The sequence below is a fragment of the Caenorhabditis remanei genome, chromosome II, assembly GCF_010183535.1.
Source record: "Caenorhabditis remanei strain PX506 chromosome II, whole genome shotgun sequence".
Taxonomy (NCBI): Eukaryota; Metazoa; Nematoda; class Chromadorea; order Rhabditida; family Rhabditidae; genus Caenorhabditis; species Caenorhabditis remanei.
The window spans coordinates 9,942,799-9,970,462 of record NC_071329.1 but is presented as its reverse complement, the minus strand read 5'-3'; the positions used below and the strand labels follow the sequence as shown (position 1 = coordinate 9,970,462).

The following is a 27,664-nucleotide window of genomic DNA, read 5'->3' as shown; positions in this document are numbered from 1 at the left end:
GGTTTTTTCGGCGTGTTGACGTTCGGAGAGAAACGCCAGACTAATTTCACCTAGTAATATTAGTTGAAATCCACCACGGCCTCCAGAGACGGATCTAATTACAAATTTTGTTTTATTTACATGCACTAATTAATTAAAGTGAAATACAAAAAATTTATGCAAAGTTGTGCGAAACTTAAAACAGAAAAATACAAACAAGCAGCTTCCTTAATCAGAACAATTTCTCAAACGAATCTGAAACTTATCTTATTATGTCGACGCGCTGCTAAATAAGTACGGCTTTGTTAAATTGACTTGGTGAGATGAATCACATGCAGTTCGAATAGTATACTGTAAAATGTGCCAGAAAACTGTACTGAAGAAAGTACTCATTTTTGGGAATTCTTAATTTTTTCAACTTCAATCAAAACAATGATTATGCAATTAACATTTATCCAAATAAAATCCAATTACAACTCAATGAATTTTCTCTTTTGGGTGGTTTCATCACACAAAAAATACATTCGATTCATTCTCCAGTATCCGTCCTTATCCTTGAATCCGGAGAACCCAACGTCCACTTCTTCTTGTTCCTGAATGTCCGTGGCTCTACTCATCGTAAATGTCGTCGCGAATTCCGCTCGGATCAGATTCCTGATGTTAACTCGAGTAACCACACACTTCGCATATCTCATAGCCACTTTCTCCATATGTTCTCGAATCTTGTCTGAAAGTGAAACGATTGCTTTTCTATACTAAATGTAAACCTACCGTAACCCAGATCTCGTGCACCAACACACGCTCCCCATATCGTATCTTTTGGGTCAAAAAGGTCAAGAAATGACTGGAATACATCCCAATTTTCTCCGTCAATCATTCCACAGAATCGTTTGTTCACTTCCATCAAATTGTTTGCGCCATCCAAAATAGCAGGATGTCTGGTTCGATCTACAGTACACTTTTTCGTGACCCAGTAGATACGCCAATAACTGAATGAGTTATCCAGTTGAGGAACATAGTCTTCTTCCTGGAATTGTTAGGTTTCTCGGATGCTCTAAACCAAAAAAGAAATAACCTTCTTGACACGAAACGTGTAAGTGTCACGGTAGAGAGTTGTGTTTGGAGCTTCCCAAGTTGTAGAGAAAGTTATTTCAATATTTTGTTGATTCTTTGTATAATTGAATACGTTGTCCTGAAACTTTCTAACATCGGACATCAATGATTTTGACTAATGAGACATACCGAGTATCTCCGTATTCCGTGATATCTTTCTGCCATAAATTTGATGAATTCCTCTGAAAATTACTGATCTTATCGCTCAACCCTGTTGGAAATGACCTACTCTTGTTCATTTTTGGTTCATCGCAAACCACAAACTGAGCAGCTTCAGTTATCCAATCACCGAAATCTTCAAAATTCTCCAGTTTTTTGAAATATCCGTACGGTAAGAATAAATCACTGACCAGCCTTTAAATACATTTCTCGTTACTTCATATTTGTATATTTCACTTACTTTGTTCTGACTCTCTCAACGAAATGATCAGGATCTTCCAATGGATCTTGTGGTGCAGTCTGTGGAATGCCTCGACAACTTCCAACAAAAGTGAGATGATCAATCAGAAAGGAATTCCACCCGCGGTAGAACGAAGCTTCGTATTTCCATTTACCAGCTATTTGACTTCCATCGTGAATGGTCGCATTGTGACGCATGATTGCGAAAGCGTACTTCGGACCAGCCAAGTCACGGGTTTCGAATTCCACGTTCTATGTTTAAGCAAATGAATTCGGTTTACCATGTACAAAAACTTACACTCCAAACTCGATAATAAGCAGACAAATGGATCATAAGCTGATACAGTTGATCAGCATTCAAATTTTTTCCAGAAGCGAAACAGGACTGAATTTGTATTTTCGAATTGAAATAACGGGCCAAATCGTCAAAATGAGCACGACTCCTTTTCTGTAGAACTGCCAACATGTCCTCCTTGAATCTTTCGTGCATTAGGTATTGAGTACTCGGTTCGTGTGCTCCTCTTTCAGAGGGTGTTCGTCCATCGTCTCTTCCTAGGTAACGCACGTCTTCAGTTGATTCATATGGAGAATCCCAGTCGAAATCAAAGAAATCTGAGGCTGACGTGGAGAGGAAAAGGAGAAACAACAGATAAAGACGACACATTTCCGCTGAAAATGGAGAAAAGGGGAGAGGAAGGAGAGTTATATATTCATAGATAATTCGATTTGGTTTTCTGGTGGGAAAAGGGGTACTGTATCGGCAATAAATATAGATGTTTTATTATATGGGAAACCGAAGAAAAGGTAGAAACTTCAAATCCAACTAGAAGAAACCGTTAAAACATTCAGGTTTGTGCTGCTTCTTCGGTTTCGAAGTTTCTTTGGAAACATCCACAATTTGACACGATTTCTGAATGGACGGTTGATGGAAATTGTTGAAATAGAAGTAATGGTCCCATGAAATGTGATTAATATTGTGGACAGATTGACGAGAACTGAAATACAACTCTTCTTTTGGGAACACAATTTTAAACATACTTTGATTCCGATATCTCAATAAAAAGGAGAAGAAAGTATAGCCCATTGGCATGACGATTACAGCTAAATGAGTTAGAATCTAAAAATAATTCAGTTCCGCTTCTTTTCGTTCTGATGAAATGTTACCTGCAACCAAGCAGTCAGAAAGAATTTCCTCTGTAAATTTCTCGTTGCTTGTGACATTTTACTCTTTTCCAAAGAGAAGAGGAAGTAGAAACTCAAGCATGCAAAAGTAATAACTTGCACTAATATCAATAGTGAGAATAATAAGACTGTAGTTATCAAGAGAGGTACAGAAACTGGTTTAAAGGAAAATGCAGTTGTGAAAAACTGAGGAATTGGACAGAGAAAATACTGGAAATTACACTGATTGTATATTGAGTGTTGTGGAAATCCCAACCTCCGAATATGCATTTTTCGCAGTCTTTTGATCTTCCAGCTTCAAAAAAGAAGATATCAGAAGTGAGAAACTAATCAAAAACATCACTGAATGAAATGATTTCCTCCAGTGAATTTTAAATCTAAAATTTGGAGGAGCGATAGCATTGAAACGATTTTCAAATATCATAACAATTGCTGATCCGAGTCCTGAAGTTGTCACTTAAAAAAGAAGTTTACAGTTGATTACAAACCAGTAATGATAATCACAAGCATAACAAGCTGAATTTGAGTGGGCACTCCAATCAAACTGAATACGCCAACTGGAAGTACGACAAGAGTTGGAATGAAAAAATATGGAATAACAAAGAGAGAATACATTAGATCCATTGCTCTTGTCCTGAAAATTCAATGAGTTCTCATGGGAAACTTTGTGGATTCCTCACCAACAAGCCATATTGATCAGATACCATTTCATCTCTTTCATTTGTGAAGGTGAATGAAAAACCAATAAATATAAGGTGAGACTAGTGACGGCTACTTCTGAAACCGTCAGCAAGAAACACAAATTACGGAAAAATGTAGGATTTTCCAATAACAAAACTTCCTGATTACAACTCATTGTTTGAACGAAGAGAATTTACTGAATATATTTTTAGTATTCGTAGAGTTTGTGACAACAAGATGTTGGAGGCGAATGATCTCGAGATAGGTCAAGCAGAAATATTAAGAAGAATAAGATAAAGAAGTCAGGCGACACTTTGTTGGGTTTTTGGAAAGAAAACTCGGTTTTTGTGTAGGCTATACTATGACACCACAATAAAATAATTGAATACACGAATTAGTAATTGAGAGAGGACATTTTTCACAGGACAATAGGAATTAAGAACTGTCCCAGCGTGAAAACAAATAAATTTAAAGAGCAAAAGAGCTTTTATTGTTCTTTTTCGCTTTTCAGATAACCATTTTATTTCCTGAAAACAATCAACTCAGGATTAGGCAACCAGTGAAGAGAACTATTCGATTTTGAGGCGTTTTAGCTGAAAACATAGAGCATGAAACATTGAGAATGCAGTCAAACTACCTCTTCATCACTCAAGAATCCACGAATAGTTGGTAAATGGAGAGCATCACTCATATTTTTATCAAAACGATCTTTGCTTCTGAAATGAATCCACGTGATAGATAGATGAGAGAAGCACTATATCACCTTTGTGCTACAATCAAATTCTTTCCCTTCAATGCATCTTCTCTTTCAATTATCAGTTCTCTGAGACCAGCTTCTCTTGCTTTCAAATCTTTCACACTTTCATCTATCGCAGATGCTTGAGCATATCTTAAAATAAGCAAGATTTCAGAAATCTTGAATTCTCAGTGAATACTTTTCATCCCAAATAGATTCTTCTCTTTTTCTTTCCAAAAGTCTCAACATGTTATTGAATTCAGCCATTCGAGAACCAAAGTATACCTGAAAAAGATACCTGAATTGAAATTCGATAAGAGAAATCGAACCTCTTTCCTCGGTTTCCGTTTATTCCCTTTCTCATCAACTCCTAAAATCTCGTCCAATATCTGTTTTTTCGACCTTAAAATATTGTGCTTGTTGTTTACACATCTGCGTTTTTCACTGTGTTCATCTTCATTATTTGGCCTTTTTTTTGCACATGACTAGACGAAATGAGTACATAGAAAAAGCAAGAATTTGTGACGATGCGAGTGATGTCAATGGTGGGAAAAAAGAAGAAACTGAATAATTGAATGGGTGGAAATGTAGATGGAATTGTTTTGGGATAGAGACAAGGAACATGATAGAGGGAAAAATAAAACAAAATGATAAATGGAAAATATCACGCAATCAGAATAATGTTGACTCAATCCAACTACCTGTCGGATAATGGTGGTGATACAGATGATTGCGGTTTTGAAGATGAAGACGATGATGACTCCTGGAATACGGGCAGAAATTCATAATTTTATACGTTTCTTCATAATTCCATATTGTAGTTTTTGCCAGTTTATACAAACCTACAGTATCGCTCAAAAGTACATTAAATTTTTCTTTTTTCAGTTGAAAACTTTGAGAGTGTGTCATAGTAAAACTAAATGTCCCACAAAATATTTTTTTATGAGATCGAACAGACCAAGAGTAGAACTTCATTTTTGTAGTGGACAACTTTTTTGTACGGACACTTCCTAGCAAGTTACATATCGAGAAAGTGATTTCTCCTTCAAATTGATTCATTTCAGTGCAAAATAGTGCGATTTTTGAGCTGTCGTCTAAAAATGACCATAACTTTCCGGGGAATGTCCGTACAAAAAAGTTGTCAACTACAAAAATGGAGCTCTACTTTTGATCTGTACGATCCATAAAAAATCTATTTGATGGGACAATTAGTATTACCATGACACACTCTCAAAGTTGGACCTTTTCCACTGAAAAATCAAAACTTAATATATTTTTGAGCGGTGCTGTAGATACATTAAAAAAAGAAACTCGATAAGTTATCTGTGGAATTTGTAGAATTTTTAAAGCAAAAGGCAAACGACTCAAACTTTTATGATTATTTTTCAAACTAATTTTAAGATCTTAACATGTTTTATAAACCTGACTAACCGGTGCTGATTTTTCACTGTTTGTATCCACTGTAATTGCCTCTGTTACTGCTGATGATGATGAAGGTAATTGTGGATTCTGAAGCCATCTCATTTTATTTTTGAATAACTCAAAACAACTGACTCACCTTCATTGAAGCTTCTCTTTTCCGTAATCTATTCAGCATTTCTTTTGAAAATAATATCTCTTCATCCTCTGAATCAGTGTCATAAAGCCCGACAATTGTCTTTGTTTCTCTCATTTTCTGAAAAAAAAAGAACGAAACGATGGAGAATGGAGTTGTGTATTGGAGCATGAGAAAACAAGGTTTTCTTGAAGAAAAAAGGAGGAAAAGAGAGCTGGAGAATAACAAATTTGAATGGGAAACGAGTGATGGAAAGTTGTCAAGGATACCAGAATCTGACCAACAGTTGTAAGTTTCGAAATAGAGAAACAGAGTCACGTGATCATCTGGAACCTGTATGTAAATACAATATATTCTAGAATAAGTATTAACTTTGTTATGAAATACGTTTCTAGAAAAGAGTAATATGAGAAACCAAAAAGTGTATTTTGTCTAAAGTCGAGTAGGCGGCAGTTCAACTGACTCAATAGCAAATAAGAAATAAGATGAGAGAAGAAAGGAGCAAATAGAAAAGCTGCCAATCTATATTTGTTTTTATTTTGATTATGATGATTATGACAAGAAAATGCATAAAGAAGCAAAACGAAGAATCGAGAAAATATATTATGAGAAATCCACATTAAACTCTGTAAGTCAGATAATCTGTGAGGGAGAAGACGATGAAGAAAATCTTCCGAATTCAAAGGACTCGTAGAAGTAAAAAGACCGGACTTTGCCTGGACTTGTAACTTTTTGAGTGACTCGTACTAAATATACTTTTGTTATGCGATTTAATAAAATCGAGGGAAAAAAGAGAGGCGAAAGAAGAGAGAATGTTTACGTGAGAGTATAACAACAGCGTCAGAAGGTGTCTTTCAATGACTAACCAAATATATACATGTACGTATTTGGTGAGTGTAGACGCTGCTGACGGGAGAAAAAAGCTTTTCTCAAGGAACACCTGCTACTTATTTTCTTAGTTGTTTTGGTTCGTCTTCTTTTAGTTTGGCTACTTAATTGGGAGAAGTAAAAAAAAGGTTTTTGAGGTTCGAAATAAAACTTTGTCGGCTTCCAGCTGTCCGTGGGAATGTGACTGACCGATTTTTAGGATTGCAACATTTAGAATGAAACATTTCAACTCTATGGAAATTACCGGTACCTAGACAGAGAGAGAATGAAGAAGAAGAACTCAGATTTGGGAATTTCCTCGAATCTTTTACAAATCGAAGGGCTTCCTCCTACTCAAGTACTACCACGTTTCCACTGATTTTGTTCACAAAAAGCACATTTCGCTCAGTGACCTTATTTACGAGCCATTTGCCAATTACACCATTTTCTTCCGCACCATTGGCTTTTTCTCCATTTTTCCAGCTTCTTTTTTCTCTACTTGAAAATGTCAATAACACACGTTTAATCAAGAGAAATGGGAAGAGTATTTGAGTTTTAAAACTGAATACTAAAAAAAGAATTATGAAAAACTGACCGGTTTTGCCTTCGACGGCAACAGAATTCCTCTATCGAGTTCGACAAAACTCATCGTTTTCTGTTTTGGTTCGTCCTTGAAATGGCTGTCGAATGGGGGTATTTCACCTGCAAATTGAAGAGGAAAGGTCATTCGGAAAGTGAAATTGAAGAAGGAGAGAATACCGATAATTAGACGAGATCTAGTATACATTTATTCACATTTCAAATCTAAAAATCTTACTTTTCTTATCCATTTCCGTCTCTTTTATATGGTCCAGAAACTCAAAAACTCCAAGAGTCCTTCTAAAATTCGGCTCCATTTTTAGTACTCTTTTTGACTTTTTCGGGTGAAAAAGTGATAGAAAACGAGCGAAAAACGACATTGGATGATGGATTTTTGAATGTTTTTGATGACGAAAAATAACAAAAAAGGAGAAACAAATATTCCGGGGCTTTATGTGACACCGAACTTTGACTTTCCAATTTTCGCATGAACAATGAGTTCTTTTTTCTGGATATTTTATTATTATTCGGCACATAGAATATGGCATCAATTATTATTTTTTCATGAGAACGTGTCACATTTCGAGAAGATTGAAATAATGAAAATAACTGACCTGCTCCACTAATAACAACTGAAAGAATTGACACTTGACGATGATGATTGACGTCAGAATCCGAGAAACCGTGAACGGATATTCTGAAAGAAAATTATCGTAATTCTAGATTATCTTTCAAAAAAGTTTGCGATTCAATCCGAAATGAAAGTGAGTATATAATGGAGCGGAAATCGGGATCAAATTGAAATTCATGGAAAATTGGGAAATGAAGAGAAAGAGAGAGCGCGAATCGGAAATGAGAGCTTTTTTGGACATTGGAGTCATGTGAATTCAATTTTTTTTGAACTTGAAAAGTTAACAAATGTGTTTGTTTCGATAAATGTTGGTTCATTATATTGAAAAGAATTCATCTTGACTCTCGACTCTAGAAAAGAAAAATGTTGTTTTCCTTGATTCATTTTTCTCTAATGAGTTTGTGTTATCTTTTTCAGCATTTATCTAATCGGAACTACAATCAACACAAACAAGAAACAAATGTAGTCGTTTTCTGACTTCTTTTTCTTTTTCTTCTTCTTCTTCAAATTCTGAAAACTAAAAACAAGCAAATTTGAGGCATTTATATCATACGAAACAACTTTTTATAATAATGCTCAATCTTTGATGACTAAAAGAGCTCGATTTGTGTGACAGAAGAAGTTCGAAACGCCTATTAAACAGAAGAGGAAGAATGAAAATTGGAGAAAATATTACGATTATTTCAGCTACCTGAAATCTGAGAAGACGTAGAGAAATAAGAAAGAAGAAAGATAAAAGGCGGTTGTTATGGGGAAAAAGAAAAGGAAAAGGGTGAATAAAAGTGTTGACTGAAAGAAAATAATTGGTATGTCTGATAATTAGAACGAGTATTTTCAGAGCCTAGACAACAACTGAGGTATCCTCGGATTATGAAAAAAAAAAACTTCTAGATACAGAATGACATTTCTCAAGGGACCGCCCTTTCTAGACACGTAGTCTTGGCTACAAACTCTTTTTGTTTTGTGCTCTGTTCCGCGAGCCAAACAGTTTTGGCACATGTACACAAACACAAATGGTTCCTTTCTTTATTATCTGTTTCTCAATTTCTTAGTACTTACCGAAATACTTACTACTCTCAACTAAAAAAAAAACGAGAAAAGTCAACAGAAAACGGACGTGGACATTCAGTGCCAACAGCCTCGGGTTTTTTGAAAAAGAAGTGGAAGCCTAGTGGAGGAACCCATTATTTGCTTTAGAATTGACGATTTGACGACGATTTTGTGCAGATATATTTGAAATGTTGTTTCCTTTTTTGGATAAAAAAGTATGTCTGTTTGTTTTATACCGGGATGTTTTATCCACTTCAAAGCTATGTGATAGAAGATAATTGTTCAGTTTAACTTGACAAAGTTGTATTTTTTAAAGTTGAAAACGTCTCTCAAAAAGTGAAATATATCTGAAAATGCACAACCAAAGAACAAACTCGCCTTACAAACTTTGCAGGTGAATTTAAAAATACAGTAGCTGTCGGATGTTTATTACCGTATTCCAAATGAAAATCATCTTTGAATGACAATTCCTGACGAACCGAATAATCAGCATTATAAGATTTTCCTCGGGAATTTCGGAAGTGATTCGATGGAATTCCCAGAGAAACAGTTAGTGAGGAAGCTGAAAATATAACAGTTCATTGGTATCAACACCTGTATGCGTCATACGAGGATAATCTTTATGAACTGTTACTTTAACACTGCTGACCAAAGATTCTTCCTCTAATTCTAGTACCATTGATTGAGGAAATGAATGATTTCTGAAATTATCAGGGGTCTCTCAACTCAGATACCATCAATTTCAACCTGGCAGATATCCAGTTCACATCGAATGTTTCGGTTTCTTCATCTGAATTGTTTCCTTCCAAAACGTCTTCAGAAGTTGTGGAAATAACAGAGAAGGGAATAGGCATTTCAGGTTGTGTTGAGAAGAAAGAAGAATGAAACAAAGCTGTTTGAAGGGGCTAAAGAAAAAGGAATTATTCACTGGCCCTTTCCATGGTAACAGAAAAATAAACATTTTTATGAGTGGAAGAGTTAGAGTAAAAAACTTCAACAAAAATTTGATTATTGAGTAATATCTAATGAATGCTTCTTGAATACTGCACATCATGTCCTACTGTCATGAATATTCACGTTGGACCAAGATTCTGATTCGAAAATAAGAATACTTCAAGAAAAACATTTCGGGTTACTCTTTTAATTTCCCGCTGAATCTCTGTCTGTACAGAACATATGCAGACATATAGTATGTCATAATCATATACGCAGTCTTTCTCTGAAGTCCTGTGCGCATTCGAGATAGATTAATTTATTCTGTGATCACTTCTAATCTGAGTTCGTCTCAATAACTCTCCTTTTTCTATTCGAAATTCTTCCCCTTCTAATATCTTCTTAATATAAAATGGATGCTCAAATCGATCCAAACCACGTAATCGAGGCTCTACAGTACCGATTGGATGATATCAGAGAGAATTTCTCAAAGTTGTTCAGTTTCGATATTGATGACCCATTGGCTGAATTGCCCGATGAAGATCTTCCAGTTTTCTTTAGCGGACTACGAGAAGCAAGAGAACTTCAAAATGGAATTCGGCAATTGATGATAATTGTGAATAGAAGAAGAGGATAATATCACGAAAGCTCTATAAATGGCATGTTTTTTTTTTCATTCGCTCATGATTTCATCTAATAAATATTTGTAATTTCCGAATATTCCTCTTCATATTTCTCAAATTGAAAAAAGAAAACTTGAACTCAAAAAAGCAAATTATTTGAACTGATTTCAAGCGTGACATTCAATTCAAATGTGCCAATCTTCCACGTATTTTTCTGGAATATTCTCGCAGGAAAGTATTCAGTGGAATCAAGTATTCTCGTATTCTTCCACTTGTCTCTTAAGAATATTCTGAAGAGATGAACGTGACTAGTGTTACCTCGGAAGATGGTGTCAAGGAATACGAAAAGATTGTCGTGGAACCGGAAGAAATTGAATATGTCGAGGTAACTTCAAGTTCTCTTCTTTCCAAAATTGCAATTTCCAGATTGCTTCTGACGCAAAAGTTGTCGATTTGACACGTCATCGTCTGAAGGAAATCGGAGATTACTCGTGGCTTACACACGTTGAACAATTCTATCTTCGTTGGAATTTGATTAAGAAAATCGAGAATCTGGACTGTTTGACCACGTTGACTCATCTTGAGTTTTACGATAATCAAATTGCAAAAGTTGAGAATCTGGATGCTCTTGTTAACTTGGAGGTTCTCGATTTATCATTCAACCGAATCATGAAAATCGAAAATCTCGAGAAGTTGACGAAACTGAAAACTCTGTATTTCGTTCACAACAAGATCACGAAAATTGAGGGATTGGATATGTTGACTGAGTTGGAATATCTGGAATTGGGTGATAATCGGATCACGAAAATTGAGAATCTGGACAACAACCTGAAACTTGATAGACTCTTCCTCGGTGCCAATCAGATTCGTAACATTGAGAATTTGGAACATTTGAAGAATCTCACAGTTCTCAGTCTTCCTGCTAATGCTATCACTGTCGTTGATGTAAGAAAAACTTAATGTTCTTTCAGAAAAAATCAAGAACTTTATTTTAGAACGTGGCTGGATTGACAAAGTTGAAGGAGATCTATCTTGCTCAAAATGGAATCAAGTATTTCTTTGGACTTGATGAGAACCTTCCACTTGAAATTCTTGATTTGAATCAGAATCGTCTCGAGAAAGTTGAGAATATTCATCAATTGTCTACTCTTACTGACTTCTGGGCGAGAGGAAATAAGGTAAAAACAATTAGTTTCACATTTTATTCGATTTCTATTTTCAGCTTTCCGACTGGAACATTCTTGATGAACTCATTCGTCTTCCACAACTCAGTTGCGTCTATTTGGATAACAATCCGATCGCTGATTCTGATACTTATCGCGGAAAAGTTGTCCGTTTCCTTCCACAGATTCATCGTCTCGACGGAACTCAGTGTCGTGAGGTATTATTATTATTGAAGTTTAACTCTATAAGTCTGGACAATTTTTTAGAAATCAATTCTTCGTCCTCCGAAAATTGAGAAGACAGCAGTTGAGACGGCTGCTGTTGAGTTCGAACACCCTACTGAAGAGTCGCAAGTTGTTTGAGAACTCACTTGTCACAAAAATTAAACTATTTTCAAGATTATTTTGTAGTGCCTGAAATAAAATGTGATGAATATATTTTTGAATGCATTTATTTTTAGAAACGGAAGCCGGAAATAAATATTAGAATGAAGCGATTTGGAATCGGAATTCGAAACAAAACTAAAACTAAAATGCAATAATACTGGTAATTAAAGTACGGAGAAAGTTCCCAAGTTAGATTTCATCAACTGAAGTGAATATAAAATTTAAAGTGATAGGTAAACGTAGTACGAGTCAGACTCTAAAAGAGAAAGTCTACTTATAATTTACTTGCGGAGTTCTTCTAGAGCTGTTTGGAGCACATCAAAGAGAACAGATGGCTTTTGGAAGTCGTTGTCCACAAGAGTTACCAAACGGAAAGTATCATGAATTGACTTGATAACTCCGTATGACTTCGATTCTTTTGGATAGAAATCTCCCCTGAAAATTGAAATACAGCTGGAGTTCTGTCAATTGTGATTACCATTGAGCCATCCACATTTGGTAAGCTTCATCTCTCCAAGCACGGAACGAAAGTGGATCGACGACTGTTGGTTGAGCAATCTCTGAACCTGGGAACACTCCCCAGGTGACTGCAATTGGAGTAGTCTCCTCACTGTTTGTCTGGTCAAAGGTACTCTGAAAATTAAATACGGATTAATTTAATAATCACAGTTTCTTTATTTCTTACATCCTTATCAATAGCGTGGTAGTTGACACGAATTGGGAAATCTCTTTGAATAATTTGGATAAGTTTTTCAGAAAGTTCAGCTGTCATAAAGCATTCGAGATATGCTTTTTGATAGCAATAACCTCCTGGTTTTCCCCATCCAACGAGTGGATCAGTTGATGGAGCACCATTGACTGATGGCTGACTGTTAACTGTCAGAATTCCGTTCTCATTGCACCAGACAAGTTGTTCACTGATCAAAGATGTCTCGGGCTGAACTCCTGTTTCGGCTTCAGTCCATGGCAGAACAGTGACTTTCTTGCCGGCCGCATTGGGAGTTTGTGTGATGTAATTGATGAAAACACGTTTAACGTCTTCGATGCTGTCGATATTATCTCCGAACATGGAAAGACGGTCATCACCATTGCGAAGGGTCTGAAATGTGATGGTACAGCTATAATCGCATTTTGAAAACCTCACCGTCAAATTAGACAAATAATAACTGCTGACATCTCCAAACGCTGGAGAGGAACTGTTTCCCCATCTTCCGTTCGGGAATTGATCCCAATCTCTTGTTCTGGTAATGTAGCTGCGTGGTCTGAAGCTCCAGTAAATTGGACGAACACTTTCAAGGCATCTGATTGGATGCTGAGAGCGGTTCTTCCATGGGAAGACACGATCTCCTTCCAGTTTCCACAATCCGAGAGCCTTCAGAATTTCGCGGATACTTCCTTCACGATTCATGGTGTACAAATGAATAGAAGGAGCCGATCCATTATCCAGAAGACGTCTACACATCGCAATACACCGCTCAGTTCCATACTTTTGCACAGCATCGTCATCATGCTTGATTGGTTCAAGATCATCGAGAATATGCTGAGGAATTTCCAATTGGGAAAGTGTGGCGATACGCTTGATAGATTCGTATCCCATAATTGGCATTATTCCCGGAATAATTGGCTGAGTGATACCAATCTCACGACAATCACGAACGAACTTCTCGAAAGTTTCAGGTTCGAAGAAGAGCTGGGTAATGACAAAATTTGCTCCAGCATCGCATTTAGCCTTCAAGTACATGAGATCAGCCTTGTAAGACGGAGCTTGTGGATGTCCAAGTGGGTATCCAGCACAACCGATCGAGAAGTAACTTCCATATTCTTCACGAATCCAACGAATCATATCGAGAGCACGGAACTGATGAGTGTCTTGGAGTTCAGTCTGAAACTCGATGGAAAATATTTACCCCGTGTTAATTAAATATCATTTTTTGTATATACAATAACAAATATAAAATAGTCCTACCCCTGGTGGAAGATCTCCTCTCAGCGCGAGAATACTTCTCAATCCCATTGCCTTGGCTTGCTCCAAATGTTTGAGTGTGTCAGCCTTGTTATATTGAACACACGTCATATGGAGCATCGTATCTACTCCACAGTAATCGAGCATTGAAGCAGCAATTGAAGATGAAGATGTCACTTTATCTATGTTAGCTGGATCACTTCCCATATGCCACGTCATGTCAACAAAGACTGATCCTCCTTCGGACAGGCGCTCGACACGTTCAAGAAAATTTGGGACTCCGTTCACGAAACGAGGTGGGAAAAATTCGAGAGAGAAGAATGGTTGTTTTTCATCGATAAGACGCTCGATTCTCTCGTGTAAAAGCTCATAGTGCCTAGAAAATGTTTAGCTCTGGGATTTTCGACTTTCGATCTAACTCACTTTGGAGACCAACTCTTGCCAGTTTCGAGAGTTGCTCTCTCTTCAACTCCAGTGTTGTCATCCGTATCGATGCCACTGAAACGAAAACAATTATTTTCACATTTGAGCAGAAATCAATTAAAACCTACTTTTCGCGTAAAATAGCCATTACAACTATAGTTTATTCAGACGAAAAAAGAACAAGACAACTAATGAAGAATTGTGTCAAAAACGAGATTATAAGAAGGGGAGTATATCTTCTCTAGGATCATGTGATTCGATATAAATCTAGGGAGAGATGGGCGTCACAAATACAAATTGTACTTTATTTACTAATTCTCCCGTTAACTTTTACCATAGCGATATTTAGAAAAACTAATAATAGAAGTTCAGTTGCTTCAGTTGCCAGTTTACCGAAATCCCTTTATTTTGTATTTTCTTTCAAATTCTCAGGTACTCTTATCATTGCTTCATCTTTCTATGTTGAATCTTGATTACACTCTTTGTTTCCCCGAATTCCTCTTTCCGTGTCTTTTCGTTCATTTTTATAGGAAGATACCGATCACTTCTTTTCCAAAAAATTAGAAACGATAAGATTTGAATGTGATAGATCAGTTTATGATCTAACCAAGTGCATGGCAGGGTACTGTGTCGCAATGGTCATATAAATTTGTTGATAACAGACACGTTTTGTACTCTGACATGTTCGTGCGATATGATAAGAAAATTGTCTAACAATGAGGGAAACTTAGGTGTAAAATATTGTCCATTTATGAATTAGAGATCTGAAATTACTGTTTTGAGAAATCTGACCCGGGGAATCTTATTGAATAGCAATCGCTGAGTTTTTTCAAGTCTAATGATTATTTTCGAAAAACATCTTCTAATTCGCATTACTGTTTTCATTTGTGAAGAAAAAGGGAAAGGTACATTAGATTGATCTATTCGATATTTCGAACGATCTTTCTTGAATCACGTGAAAGTCCTGCTACTAATGAACCACATTCGGTACTGATGTGAGATCAGTTTGTGATCGATGTGTGGAGAATGATGGTAGACGATACCAATTCGTTTGATAAGATAAAGGTCAGCAGGACATCCTGATGACGAGCACTACTTTTTTAGAGAAGAGCACTAGTTAACAGCGAAGTTAAGAATTGATTCAAGTAACGTACCAATATGGCATTGTTGACAGTGAGTCGATCTTCTTGATGGTTTCCTGTGTTTCAGCAACATGTGTTCCTCCAGCGTTCGTCATTTTTGTTGGTTGGATGATTAAGTTTGGTATATCCGTAGTTTTTCTTCTGCAGTTACACGAACCCACAGATTGGTTTGAGGAAACGACTGAAAGATGCTCGTATTAAGTCGTTTGAATTTATACTCATGAAAAGAAGAGGGCGGAGTTTCGAAGAGAAGAAACCCGTAGGTAGGTTAAAAAAAGTCAGAGAACTATCAATGTTTGCTAAATGTTCATTATCTCCGAAAAAACGGTGGTAGGACGATTGGATAGCAGAGAATCAAGTACAGCGCATGATTTTAACACGTATTCAGCACCGATAGACTATTCCACTCTGCGACTCTTGTTCTCTTGTTGGCCGTTCGCTTCGTGGCACCAGCTACGAAGTGTTTCGGCTAGCGGCTTGCATATTTATATTTCAACAGAGCGCTGTTTCTTTTGTTCTGAAGATCAATAGAACACGACCTCGTTCCAGAATCTTGAGAACAGAAACTTAGAATGGATGTAGTCTGTCGAGCCGTAATTTGATAAAAACTTTGAGAACAGTGTTTTGATGCACCTCTGTTGTTTTGAAAGAGTGGAAAGAATGAAACAATAAGTAGCTGAGAGAAAAAAGAAATCGGCCACTGTGATCAAAATTCCGATAGGATGAAAAAAGGAAGAATTCGAATTAGCGATGTCTAGATTATATCTTAATTAACAAGGCCTTGAACGAAACGTTCTTACAGTACAGTTATATTCAAGTATGGAAACTTGAACGTTAGCTAGTTTCCGTGAGAACCTTCCTTCTTCCCATCACTTTCACCTCCGCAGGGATTTCCCGAGAATTTACCAAATTGCTGACACTGGCTTATCACTAGTTTTCAGAATTTGTGCACTTTTCTTTTCCACGAATGGACTGGGGCTACAACACTAAATCGAAGTGATAACCGAAAGAAATAGACATGTACTGCATGATATCAGGCCATTTTATTCGCTTTTTTCGCATCAAATGTCCGAAGATGATACCTTGGACTTATTGAAAGTGAAAGGGATAAAATACATGATAATAAAATAAAGCAAATCGGATATAACTCAACCAGGAATAACAATCATAAATTAAAAAGCGTTATTTTTGTCGAGCAGTAAAAATAAAATTTTATTAGTACAGAGTAAAAATTAGTATTCACAACATAAGAACATTAGTCGAAATTCTTATTCATCTTCGTCCACCATTTCAAGCTTAATTTGACTTTTCAGCTTTTTCAATTGTTTGTCAGTAGCCTCAACTTGTCCAGTCCATGCATGTAGTTTATTCGCCCATTCGTTGCTGATTTTTGGTTTCACATCCTGCTGCAGAGTGGGTCTCTTCTTTTCAGGTGATTTGAATGATGCATCACTGAAACTAGGAACATGAATCAAGAGAAGCTACTACGAGAAACTCATACATTTGAGATGCAGTAATCGGTGTATTATGGTTATCAACTGGTTCTGTTTTGACCTGGATCAACTTTACATTCGTTCGTTTGGGAGCTCGAATTTTCGCAACACCGGATGTTCCTAATTTACCTATTTTCAAACCGAACTTGTGCTCTTCTTCTGAAATAAATTATTTCAAATTATATTAATACTTACATACCTTCTGGCTCAGGTTTGACACGTGCTGCATATTCGTCACGAAGAACTTGTTCAGCCATTGCATGGCCATCTAACTGCTCTAGTGGTTCGGAATCAAACGTTCGCGGTCGCCGTTTGCGCTTCACGGGCCGCTCACTCGGACTGAAATTGTTTTGATTATAACCCGGAATTTCGAAAAAAAACTACCCAAGGTGACTAGATGGCTCTTCCAAACATTCTTGAGCAATTTGTCCGAATGTAAGATGTTTGAAGTTCTCTGAAACGAATTTCCTTTTATACGTGTATTAATTTTATAAAAAGTGTGGCGCACCTTCCATGTTAGGATCAAGATGCCTCCTTTGTCTAGTGTGTTTCAAACCAGCAGAATAAGCCTTGCTTCTTAACGCTGATCGACTGGATCCAGCAGATTCAACTAATTTCTCGTTCGACTCGTCTTCTTTCGTCTTGACCGACTGAAGTTCCTTTTCGTGATGTTCTAGATTTTTTTGAATTTCTTCGATTGGATTCACTTTATCGATCAACTGAATATCAGTCAATCCCAATTTTCTTTTAAACTGAAATATTGTATAAACTCATGCTGATAGACCTTGAAATACTCGATTTACCTTTGTATACATATTATGTATATATTTCAATTCACCAAACGCTTGATGACTCTGAATTTGTTTGATTCTCGAAAACGGCTCGATCGGTTTTCTGCTGTAGTTTGGAAGTTCTTCTTCTGATAAATACTTTTTGTGAGTCACGGGATCGTACATCGACTGGAACAATTTCAATCGAAATGCTTTCTGGAGAAGGAGACTTTTCAGTGCTGCTAGCGGCTCGAGCATTTTCTTCGATGCTAGGATCTTCTGAAATGTAAGCAGTTCTTCGAACTGTGCAAGTGTGACAGGTATCTGAAAGAAATTATATTCGAAAATAATTTGAATTTTTCGATACCTGGCATATGTGATCGACTGGCTGTAAATTGTACAGGGCATAACAGACGTATATACCAAACAATCGTTCCTGAAAGAAGTAGCTATTATTTGGTTTAGGAACAATCGTGGTAAAGTGTTCTTGTCCATAGTTGTTTTGTTCTCGAACTAATTCGAAGAAATGAAAACTTGATTAGTGATTTACCCACTTTAAGCGATCTCGAATCTCCGATTTCATTATATTTATCAAAATATAAAGCTGCGTTTTGAAGTAAGTACTCACTGAACTGAAAATTATAATAATTATTTAGAATAAAAACTATTTTACTTACTTCTAAGCACTCGATTGGGTTCAGCCGATAATGAAAGATAGTTTCGAAGTGTAATTCCCGAAAAACGTCGCTGAAGTCGCGGATTCTGAAAAAATTATAAGCCTGAATATATTAAGTGTTTGATATCAGAGTTTTTTGAACTTACTTATCAGATTCGATAGCGGAGAACTTGTTGAACAACAAATGCAGATCTTGTTTTATTCCTGATCCCATAAAAGGTGTTGGGACTCCGGATGCATTCATTTATCATGAAAATTGGTTGCTTGGGCGAAAAGCGAATGCGGTACTGATGACGTCATACTCGGTATCTGCGCTCCAACGGACAGGCGATTTCTGGCGGCAACTGGCATTTTTGATTTTTTTGATAAGCTTGTTCATGCGTGATTCACGTTTTCAGCATTTCATCAACTTATTTCAAATCCAAATATTCAGATCTTTATGAATATTCATTATTTAAATTGGATTTATTACAGAGCGAACAAAAATAGTTTTCATAAAATGCCCGACGATGATGAAAAGCTGCAACTACGTGCAGTGAGTGGTTAGTGAAGAAAATTTGAAAAAAAAAATTTTCAGGATGTAGAACGATACCGAAAAGCTATTCGTCAAAAAGATGACATGATCGAAGAAATGGAAAATGAACTGAATCACTACGGAAAACCAGCCATATCAGATGGTAAAGCCGAAGCCCGCGAAAAAGAATTAAACGGAAGAATTCGCGATTTACAATTTGAAATGGACGAGAAAGATGCAGCAATTCATGATCAGACTGATCTAATAAGTTCACTCCGTTCTGAAATCGAGAAGCTGGAAAAAACTGTTAGGCAGTGTCGCTAGCCACAATTGATTTCTTGTGTTTTTCAGAATCGAGAGCTAATAAATCGATCTGAGTGTAATGAAAGTGATGAATCCAACTCGTTTGTTGAATCAGAAATGATTCGAATAAGCGAAGAATGTGAAAAGTTTAAAGAAGTCGCATCCACACTGTACGAACAAAACCGGGAACTCAAAAAAGAAGCTGTAGAATTGAGAGAAGAACACGACAGCGCAATGGGACATGTCAAAAACCTGGAAAGTCACATTAAAACAAACGAGGAAGAAATTGCAAGATTGGAAGGAGAAGTTTTTGATCTCAAAAACTCAAATCAAGGAAAACATGCTTCAACTGGTAATTCGATTTTCGCAGAGGTAAAATTCATATTTAAAGTCTTTTTTGGAGATATATAAATCATTTTTGAAGGCCATGGAAGCTGAACAGAAATTGGAAGAGGACTTGAAAGTTCTCTTCAGAGAAAAGCAATCTCTAATGAGCATGGTCAAACGACTCACTATGGAAAAAGATGAAGCTGAAGAGCGCGCTCGATCCTTCATGAATCGTGGTTTAATCGTTCGGAATGCGATAAATCATATCGATGTCGAAGAGATGCGGAGGCTGAGTGCAAGAAATCGTGAACTTGAGACTGAACGTACTCATTTTTGGGAACGGATGTTTATCAAGATGAAAACGGTTCCAAAAAAAGAAATTGGGGCAATAATAGTCGGTTACTTTGAATCATTCAAGTGCTCGATCGCAAGTATAAAAGGAGGTTTCGACGATTTGATGAAAAAAAATGAGCAAAATTTGACCATTATTCGAGGCCAGAATCAGGATCTGGAAAATCAACGTGTGAAGATCGAGCAACTGCAGTTTGACATGGAATGTTTGGAAAGAAAATTGCGCTCAGCTGTGAAGGCTGAGTCAGAAGACTCACAACTACGTGCACCTCTCAAACCAATGAACAATTCCCGCCCTTCGTTTTTCGTTAAACCGAAAAAGACGGACCCGGTACCGCCGTTAGAAACATCTATGTCGAACATGATGATGACACCTCAGGTAATAAAGTTTAGCATTCTCTGAGCCTGCGTTCATTTTCAGAAGCCGTCACCTGTAATTACGGCTCGTTCAACTGCTAAAAAAGAAGATTCATCTGAATGGGCGGAACGTCGACTGAAAGCAAAAGCTGAAAAAAAATCAGCAACTCCCACTCCTCGCTATAACTATGTCACAATGAGCGCTCCAGTTCCGAAATTCAAAGCAGCCGTTCTTCAAATGCCCTCAACGCTTCCAGAATCCCAAGAAAATTAAACTCCGATATGAATATGTATCCAATTAGTTATTGTCTCTTTCGCATGATCTCTCCTCCTATTCACTGATATAATTTAGTCACATCTCACATCCTTCTTGTTTTAACGCATGTCAAATATCAATATTGATTTCATTATAATATATAAACTTTACAGTTGCCTTTTTATTCATGCGATGAGTTTTATTTCCAATTTGCATTTGGAAGTTTCTTCAAGTAAGATCTAATACATTTACCTCCTTGAACAACGGGGAACAAGAAAAGAAATTCTTTGTGTGCAGTGGGGCGCAATGTCGTTTCCAAGCACATCTCTGTGCCAAACAACTGCCAATCGATTTTTTAAATATTTTTGACACTTCCGTGCTTCAGATTATCATTTTTCTGCATCCAAATATTTTCTTTTGAATAGAAACTTCAGGAACCCACAGAAAAATCTGTCGCAATAGTGAATCACTGATTTACAGAAACATGAGTTGCGAAGAGCCCACGACATCTCCTACGCCCGAAAACAATATCACCGTTGTCTCATCTGACGGAAAGGAATTTTTATTAGATCTGAAACTTACTGAACAATCAGAAACGCTGGCCAGACTAATTTCAAACTTTGAGTATGATCGGACTGACGTGAAAAAAGATCCAGTGCCGTTGGGAAATATTACAAGTGCTCAGATGCAGAAAATAATCGAATGGCTTCAACATCATCGTTATTATCCGAAATGGGAACAAAATGACATACATTATTCTACATCTTTCACATTTGAGACATGGGTCGAGGAGTATTTAAATGTAAGTCATTTCCATTCGAAGACTTAGATAAATAGTACGCCTAAAGAGATATTTATATTTAGTTAAGAGTCGGAGTTTCACTTCAATTTAAAAACAACTTTGCCTCATAAAAATACTTCCAGCAATCTCAGGCAACTCGAAAAAAATATTATGAGAAGTTTTAGTAATATTATCGTAGTAAGTTGAGGAGATAACAAGTCATTATAATATTACGATAATTTCTTATAATATTCTCAATTTCTCATAATATTACTGAAATGTCTCATAATATTTTTGGAATTTATAATAATACTGCTAAAAATTCTCATAAAATTTCCAAAATTTGTTATAATATCTGTGATTTTTTGTCACTTGTACATGAAAATTATTATGAACCTATACTGGAGGAAGCAAAAAAAGCAAACAACTATTTTTTTGCTAGTAGTAAAAAATAGTATTTGCTTTTTTTTGCTTACTCCAGAATAGGTCCATTAGGTCAGAAAGCTAGAAATGACAGTGGAAAAACACAACTTAACAATGAGAACTGCTTGTGTTCACTGACTCTACATTCCCATTCTCTGTTGATTTGTCACCATTGAAGCTTTTTATTTGTAGCAAACCGTATTCTCAGGCAACTCAATATCAATCTACTTAGACACAGTAACAGTCAGATTATAATGGGGTTATTCTCCTCCGGAAAAAACGTTTTTCAGAAGGTGAATAACCCCATAAGCTATAGCTTGTATTGTGGCATGCTAAGATTAGCGCCGGGTCTAATTAAATTGATGAACCGCCTTGTAAAATTAATGCGCTGGCTCATTAGATTGGTGTGAGATGTTGTAGGTAAAAAAAAAGTAAATTTATTGAAAAATAAAAAAAAACAAGATTTCTGACAATCGAAATGTACAAAAAATATAAGAGAAAAAAAGAACTAGAAATTAGTCGCACCCATTTCAAAAAAGAAATAGAAATAAATCAAATTTCAAAATAAACAGAGAATTAAAACTTGAAAAAAACATTAAAACGAAAATTCGAAAAAAATTTGCGCGTTTTGTACTGGCTTACTTTCGAATAGTGATGCGAACGAAGTTTGCGCGAGCAAAATCCACTAGTCTCATGAGATTGTGATTAGCTTGATGCGGTTGTAGGGTTAGAACGATATTGAGATGCCTGAGTTGCTAAATAATAATTTAAATGTGATAATACGAATGCTTCTCAAAATATTTTTGCATTTTATCATAATATTACTATTTTCTCAAAATATTTCCAACTTTTCTCATAATATTACTGTATCTTCTCAACGAACAACACGCAATGACCTTGATGGCGCTTTTTTGGCGATCACCGAATACGCCTTCATTTGAAAAGTATTAATATTATAATATCGCAGTAATATTCATAAAAAATCTCAGAATACTGAAAGTATCTTATAATATTTCCAACGTCTCAGAATACTACTAAAACTTCTCATAATATTTTTTTCGAGTTGCCTGAGATTACTCAAAATAATTCAAAAATTGTGATTTTAAAAATTGAAAGACGTATTTTGCAGCTTTTCACTTTAAAATAATCGTCGCAAAACCAAAAGTCTATGACACGAATTCAGTTAAAAATCCCCATTACAGATTCCCAACAATGAGATGTTCGAATTATTGAATGCTGCCAATTATCTCAACATTCCTCGACTGTTCAGCACAATATGCCGTATAATGGCATCAAGAATTACTGGGAAATCTGCTGAACAAATTCGAACCGTTCTTAATATAAAAACCGACGTGAAAAATGACGTCTACACTGGTATTCCTATTCAAGAAGACTCATCCTCCTCCGAAGACGGAATGAGCGAAATATCGTTGAGCCCAAGCCCCCCACCGATATGATATGTATGCAACTTTAGATTTATAGTGGTCATAAAACGAGGTCATACTATCTGAAAAATTTGTACAACATTCATTTTAACATGCATTACCAATTGAATTCCACGCTGTCATCACATTCCCTCCTGTATATCGCAAACAATGAAAAATAAATTATTAGTTAACAGTTGATATTATGTATTATCTTTGTCTTTTTCAGTTCGTTTACTCGGATCTGTAGCTTATTTAACTCAATTTTCAGTCGAAGAAGAGAAACTTGTAGAGATAAAAGAGCATATTCAAATTGGCGCCATTTTTGTTGCCAAAAACGCTCTATTGCGAACAATGCAAAACCACAATAAATACTGAAATTTCCCTCACAAAATGAGTCATGTTTCTCTCCCATTCCTTCTTTTCAAAGATGTTCCTCTATATTTCTAGCCCACGAAACATAATATTTGCTTTACGTTTGCAGGCGGTTTCTCAAACTGAAAATAATAACAATGCCGAAGAAGAATAATTCTAAGCGACCACAAGCCAGGTATTGAAAAAATATTGTTTTATTGAATATATTAGAAGTTTTAAGCTCTATGAAACCTACAACTCCACCTCGAATGATACAGCTGACGTCGTCAGATGGAATCTTATTGCAAGCGGACATTCGTGCACTCATTCTCTCCAGTACTCTCGCCTCTACCATCAAAGAACTTGGTTACGATAAAGAAGATTGCACCGATTTCAAACCATTACCTGTGAATAATGTCATCGCGTTCACCTTGAAACTAGTAATTGAATGGTGCGACAAACACAAAGAAGATGATCCCGCCATCGCACAGGCTGAAAAGGACAAGAAAAACATATTCATTCCATCCTGGGATAGACACTTCCTTGGCCGACTTCCTATGTCAAATCTCTTTGACTTGATTACTGCCGCCTATCATTTGGATATTACTGGACTCATCAACTATGGCTGCAAAACTGTTGCTAATTCAGCCAAAGGTAAATCAACCGAAGAGATGCGTGAGCTGTTCGGAATTCCTGAGCCATGGGAACAACCCTCAACATCTACTGCCACTTGGGACGACTGATTTGCTCTACACTGTTTAGTTATTATTATCGATCTTTACCATTTCAACTTCGCCCACACCGGTACTCCAGAAGCAAGCTTTTGAGTAAGAATTAGTGTTCGATTGCAACTGTTATTTCATTTAAATAGACTGTTTAGTGTTATGTGACTATTGTCTACATTTTTCCAACTTCAATAAAATTGCTGTTTATCCAAAAATGGGTGAATAATCATTTAAAAAAACAAGTAAACTCGTTATTTTGTACTATCATCGGTCGATAGAGTTTTCTCTAAAATTGCTTCTTTAAAATTTTCTTCCCAATCGTATGGATCGGAGAGTCTCTTCGGAGAATACAATTTCTTGACACATGTTTGAAGAGTGGCATATGGAGGATCAACCATCGGATCAAGGCCGGAGACAAGCTTCGAAAAATCGAAAAGTTCGCGTGCCATTCCGTTAAAATATTCGATGTGACCAAAATGCTGCATGATAAATATCATCGGAAGCCTTCCTTACAAGTAACTTACAACAGCTTCTTTGATTTTCCAAATATCATCACTTTGTTCAAGGTTTCTCCAGGGCAACTCTCCTGCCAATAGCTCGAATGCAGTGTACATGAGTGAAACCATATCATCTGCTGGTGTCTGCTCCAGCCGACGATGAACTCGAGTGGAAACATATCTCTGTGTTCCACGAAAACCAGCCTTTGCTCGTTGTGGGCGCCATTCTCCATCTGAATCTTTATATCTTCTGACAAGACCGTAATCGAGAAGCATCAGCACATGACGAGTCTGAATTGAAAGATACCAACAGCTAACAAAACAAGTTTCACTGACCCTGGGTGTGATTCCGAAGCACATATTGGCTGGCTTGATGTCTCTATGTAAGTATCCTATCTCGTGTAAATCACGAATAGCAGCAATTGCTTGAACAGTGATTCGGCCTACAGTGGATTTGCTCAATTTCCTAGTTGGGCTGATTCTTCGAATATCCCCCAAATTAATGCTCAACAATTGGAGCACTGTAAACGTCAAAAATAAAGATTTTTAGATTTTAGATTTCTTGTCTCACCTATATAATTGAACTTATCGGTGTGCCCTGAACCAAAAATCAAAGGAACGTGTGGTTTTCCTTGTAATTTGAGTAAAACCTCTTGTTCTAGAATCATCCGTCTAGCAACTTGTCCTTTTCGAACTATCGGTTCAGCCTTTATTGCAACTTCTTCAGCCAGTTTCATATCAATAGCCAAATAAATTTCACCATAACCTCCCTTCCCAATAATTCCTTCGATATGCCACCTCGTTTTAAACTTCTCATCAATTGGTAACAGGGGGACAGAATCAGGTTCTGGTCTTTTCAATCTTGGCATTACACCAATCCGTTTTGTTGGTGAATTAAGATTCTTTTCGTTTGGCTCAGCGGACTGCGGCTTCGAATCGGTAATTGTCTTCTTAGAATGGGATGAACCTCTTTTGGAATCATCTTTCGTACCTTTTTCTGATTTTTCCGTGGCTAAAACCGACTTTGAGGATTTTCCAGACATCTGTAAACATTTCCATTATATTTGTCTAGCCTTTTCACTCCTTACGTCTGTTTTGACGGTTTCTTGTTTTGGATCCATCAATCTCACAAATGCTCACGACTTCAACTTTAATACAGTGTTAAAAATATAATTACTTTTGCATTTTTCGGTAGCATGCATGGCCACGTCATCGGTAAGAAACTGTTTTATTTCTCGAGGATCACGCCAAATAATTCTTGTTCTAGGAAGAATTTGAAGCTACAGTACTTCGGTACTAAAAAGAAAAAGCTTTGTTTTCAGGGCATTGAAGGTGTATTCGAGTAGAATGTGGCTGATTGTTTTTCTGTTTTTCTCTCTAATGTGGGCTGATAAAATATTTAAAAGGAAAATTATTCTTCGGTTTTTAGGAACAACATCAGAATGAAGACGGTGCTATTCGTTTCAGTAATATGCATCCTTAATTGGTGATCTTTAATTCAAATACGGGCAGATCCATGAAACTAGTTTTCAGTAAGAAATACTTGTTTATATGAGAAAAAATAATTGACTGGGCTTCTTTACAAAAAGTAATTGCTTTCACACACATTGAAAACTCCAAATCATATAGATTAGCTTAAGTTATGGTTTACAGGTCTCCTGTTGTGTCAAACTTTAGTTCGAAACTGTGATTCCAAATGTCAAAATCACGATATTCAAGATGTCTCATCTTGTTGAAAATCTCATCACTGTGTGACTGGAATCTATCAATTATCAAGAGCGTGGTGTTTGAATTGAGTGGTCTTTATTCAAAAGTAATAATAAACCAATTTATTCATTGCTAAAAGATACATATTTTCGTGTCAGTTTATTTCTTGTTGTTTGCACGAGCTGCTGCACGGGCAGCTCTTCCAGCGTTTCAGTCTTTTCAGCAGTTTCAGCAGTTTCAGCTGCTTTTTCGGCAACTTTCCTGGCTGCAGCAGCTTTCTTCTCTTCGACTTTTTGTTTAGCTTCTAGTTCTTCAGCTGTTGGCAAAGTGATCACTTTTATCATTTCCTGTGTGTTTTTTCCTCTCAACATCCGAGCAATTCGTTCACAACAATAACTCGTAAGTCGCTCGATATCCAGAAAATTGGATGCATTTATAACATCGATGAACATTTTCTGGTCCATTTCATTGAAGAAACTCAGATCCCATTTGGACAGATCATCTTGATGTTTTGGTCCCGCGTAATTTTCCTCGTTCTTATAATGCTCACAGAATTCGAAGACTTTTTTCAAAGTCGCTTCATTGTAGTCGGTGAATGGTATCGGTCCATCTGCCCCAATATTCAAGAACATCGCATTAAAAGTATTCGATTGGCGAAGAGCAGCTCCACTGACATCAAAAGTATTTCCTTCAGATGATTCGATCAGATACTTCACCTCGCTCGAAGATGCAGAAGAGGTCATTTTTGTTGAGATTGCAGATCTGAAAATTAAATTTTATGATATATTTTAGAGAAAGAATCAAGAGTATTGCACAAAAGCTGTTTCTTGGAGAGGAAGGTAATCTAAATAAAAGAAATATTTTAAAGTTAACAGAAATTATCGTAATCAGTCCTTTTGATTCTCCTGATTCAACACTTTCGTGAAAACCATTCCCGGGTTACGGTTCTACAGTAATCTTCAAGAAGATGGATTTAAATACATTTTTTCGAAACAAATGTTGGATGTTTCTTCTGAGATCTTACAAAAAGTGATTGACCCGTCCTATCGGAATAAGAAATCAGTGGTGGAGGACAGGTAAAGTGACTGAATAAGAGGGTAGCTGAATCACAACTTGCGAAAGGCAGAAAAAAAGAGGCCGGTGGATCGTAGTTGCTAATTATCTAGGTCATATGAAAGTATGCATAATTTTGTTGAGTGATAGGGTGAAATTGTTGATTCGCTTACATAACTGTTTGTATATTACTCCTCTAAAATATGTAAACACCATGGCATATTTATTATTTATTTCAACTAACAAG

At 36.5% G+C, this 27,664-nt stretch overlaps 10 protein-coding genes across 10 annotated transcripts; 4 read left to right on the top strand and 6 right to left on the bottom strand.

The window, feature by feature from the left end:
- Nucleotides 1-449: 449 nt before the first annotated feature.
- On the bottom strand, nt 450-3,394 carry GCK72_005717 (uncharacterized protein; the record flags this gene model as incomplete). Its single annotated transcript, XM_003102501.2, has 9 exons — nt 450-706; nt 751-1,006; nt 1,055-1,171; nt 1,222-1,274; nt 1,322-1,446; nt 1,493-1,743; nt 1,790-2,160; nt 3,162-3,307; nt 3,354-3,394. 9 exons carry the CDS (start codon nt 3,392-3,394, stop codon nt 450-452), a joined length of 1,617 nt encoding a protein of 538 aa, XP_003102549.2.
- A 529-nt stretch (nt 3,395-3,923) lies between these two features.
- On the bottom strand, nt 3,924-9,451 carry GCK72_005716 (uncharacterized protein; the record flags this gene model as incomplete). Its single annotated transcript, XM_053725305.1, has 12 exons — nt 3,924-3,947; nt 3,992-4,070; nt 4,118-4,243; nt 4,290-4,375; nt 4,420-4,492; nt 4,792-4,853; nt 5,522-5,599; nt 5,649-5,765; nt 7,108-7,214; nt 7,706-7,788; nt 9,160-9,334; nt 9,382-9,451. The coding sequence occupies 12 exons, from the start codon at nt 9,449-9,451 to the stop codon at nt 3,924-3,926; spliced, it is 1,080 nt and encodes a 359-aa protein (XP_053589499.1).
- Nucleotides 9,452-10,117: 666 nt separating this feature from the next.
- GCK72_005715 (uncharacterized protein) lies at nt 10,118-11,854 on the top strand (the record flags this gene model as incomplete). Its single annotated transcript, XM_053725304.1, has 5 exons — nt 10,118-10,321; nt 10,755-11,273; nt 11,324-11,506; nt 11,551-11,709; nt 11,759-11,854. 5 exons carry the CDS (start codon nt 10,118-10,120, stop codon nt 11,852-11,854), a joined length of 1,161 nt encoding a protein of 386 aa, XP_053589498.1.
- A 305-nt stretch (nt 11,855-12,159) lies between these two features.
- GCK72_005714 (uncharacterized protein) lies at nt 12,160-15,501 on the bottom strand (the record flags this gene model as incomplete). The annotated part of the gene is made up of 7 exons (XM_053725303.1): nt 12,160-12,313; nt 12,357-12,511; nt 12,564-12,977; nt 13,023-13,760; nt 13,845-14,217; nt 14,265-14,339; nt 15,419-15,501. The coding sequence occupies 7 exons, from the start codon at nt 15,499-15,501 to the stop codon at nt 12,160-12,162; spliced, it is 1,992 nt and encodes a 663-aa protein (XP_053589497.1).
- Nucleotides 15,502-16,674: 1,173 nt separating this feature from the next.
- Nucleotides 16,675-18,589, bottom strand: GCK72_005713 (uncharacterized protein; the record flags this gene model as incomplete). Its single annotated transcript, XM_053725302.1, has 10 exons — nt 16,675-16,858; nt 16,908-17,019; nt 17,099-17,238; nt 17,284-17,353; nt 17,408-17,651; nt 17,703-17,993; nt 18,037-18,105; nt 18,224-18,301; nt 18,347-18,431; nt 18,492-18,589. 10 exons carry the CDS (start codon nt 18,587-18,589, stop codon nt 16,675-16,677), a joined length of 1,371 nt encoding a protein of 456 aa, XP_053589496.1.
- A 255-nt stretch (nt 18,590-18,844) lies between these two features.
- Nucleotides 18,845-20,471, top strand: GCK72_005712 (uncharacterized protein; the record flags this gene model as incomplete). The annotated part of the gene is made up of 5 exons (XM_003102399.2): nt 18,845-18,880; nt 18,923-19,165; nt 19,211-19,534; nt 19,587-20,219; nt 20,262-20,471. 5 exons carry the CDS (start codon nt 18,845-18,847, stop codon nt 20,469-20,471), a joined length of 1,446 nt encoding a protein of 481 aa, XP_003102447.1.
- A 466-nt stretch (nt 20,472-20,937) lies between these two features.
- GCK72_005711 (uncharacterized protein) lies at nt 20,938-23,114 on the top strand (the record flags this gene model as incomplete). The annotated part of the gene is made up of 2 exons (XM_003102393.2): nt 20,938-21,255; nt 22,860-23,114. 2 exons carry the CDS (start codon nt 20,938-20,940, stop codon nt 23,112-23,114), a joined length of 573 nt encoding a protein of 190 aa, XP_003102441.2.
- A 479-nt stretch (nt 23,115-23,593) lies between these two features.
- Nucleotides 23,594-24,178, top strand: GCK72_005710 (uncharacterized protein; the record flags this gene model as incomplete). Its single annotated transcript, XM_003102431.2, has 2 exons — nt 23,594-23,631; nt 23,677-24,178. The coding sequence occupies 2 exons, from the start codon at nt 23,594-23,596 to the stop codon at nt 24,176-24,178; spliced, it is 540 nt and encodes a 179-aa protein (XP_003102479.1).
- Nucleotides 24,179-24,411: 233 nt separating this feature from the next.
- GCK72_005709 (uncharacterized protein) lies at nt 24,412-25,778 on the bottom strand (the record flags this gene model as incomplete). Its single annotated transcript, XM_053725301.1, has 5 exons — nt 24,412-24,639; nt 24,685-24,948; nt 24,994-25,178; nt 25,229-25,700; nt 25,746-25,778. 5 exons carry the CDS (start codon nt 25,776-25,778, stop codon nt 24,412-24,414), a joined length of 1,182 nt encoding a protein of 393 aa, XP_053589495.1.
- Nucleotides 25,779-26,486: 708 nt separating this feature from the next.
- Nucleotides 26,487-27,107, bottom strand: GCK72_005708 (uncharacterized protein; the record flags this gene model as incomplete). Its single annotated transcript, XM_003102497.2, has 1 exon — nt 26,487-27,107. One exon carries the CDS (start codon nt 27,105-27,107, stop codon nt 26,487-26,489), a length of 621 nt encoding a protein of 206 aa, XP_003102545.2.
- Nucleotides 27,108-27,664: the final 557 nt, after the last annotated feature.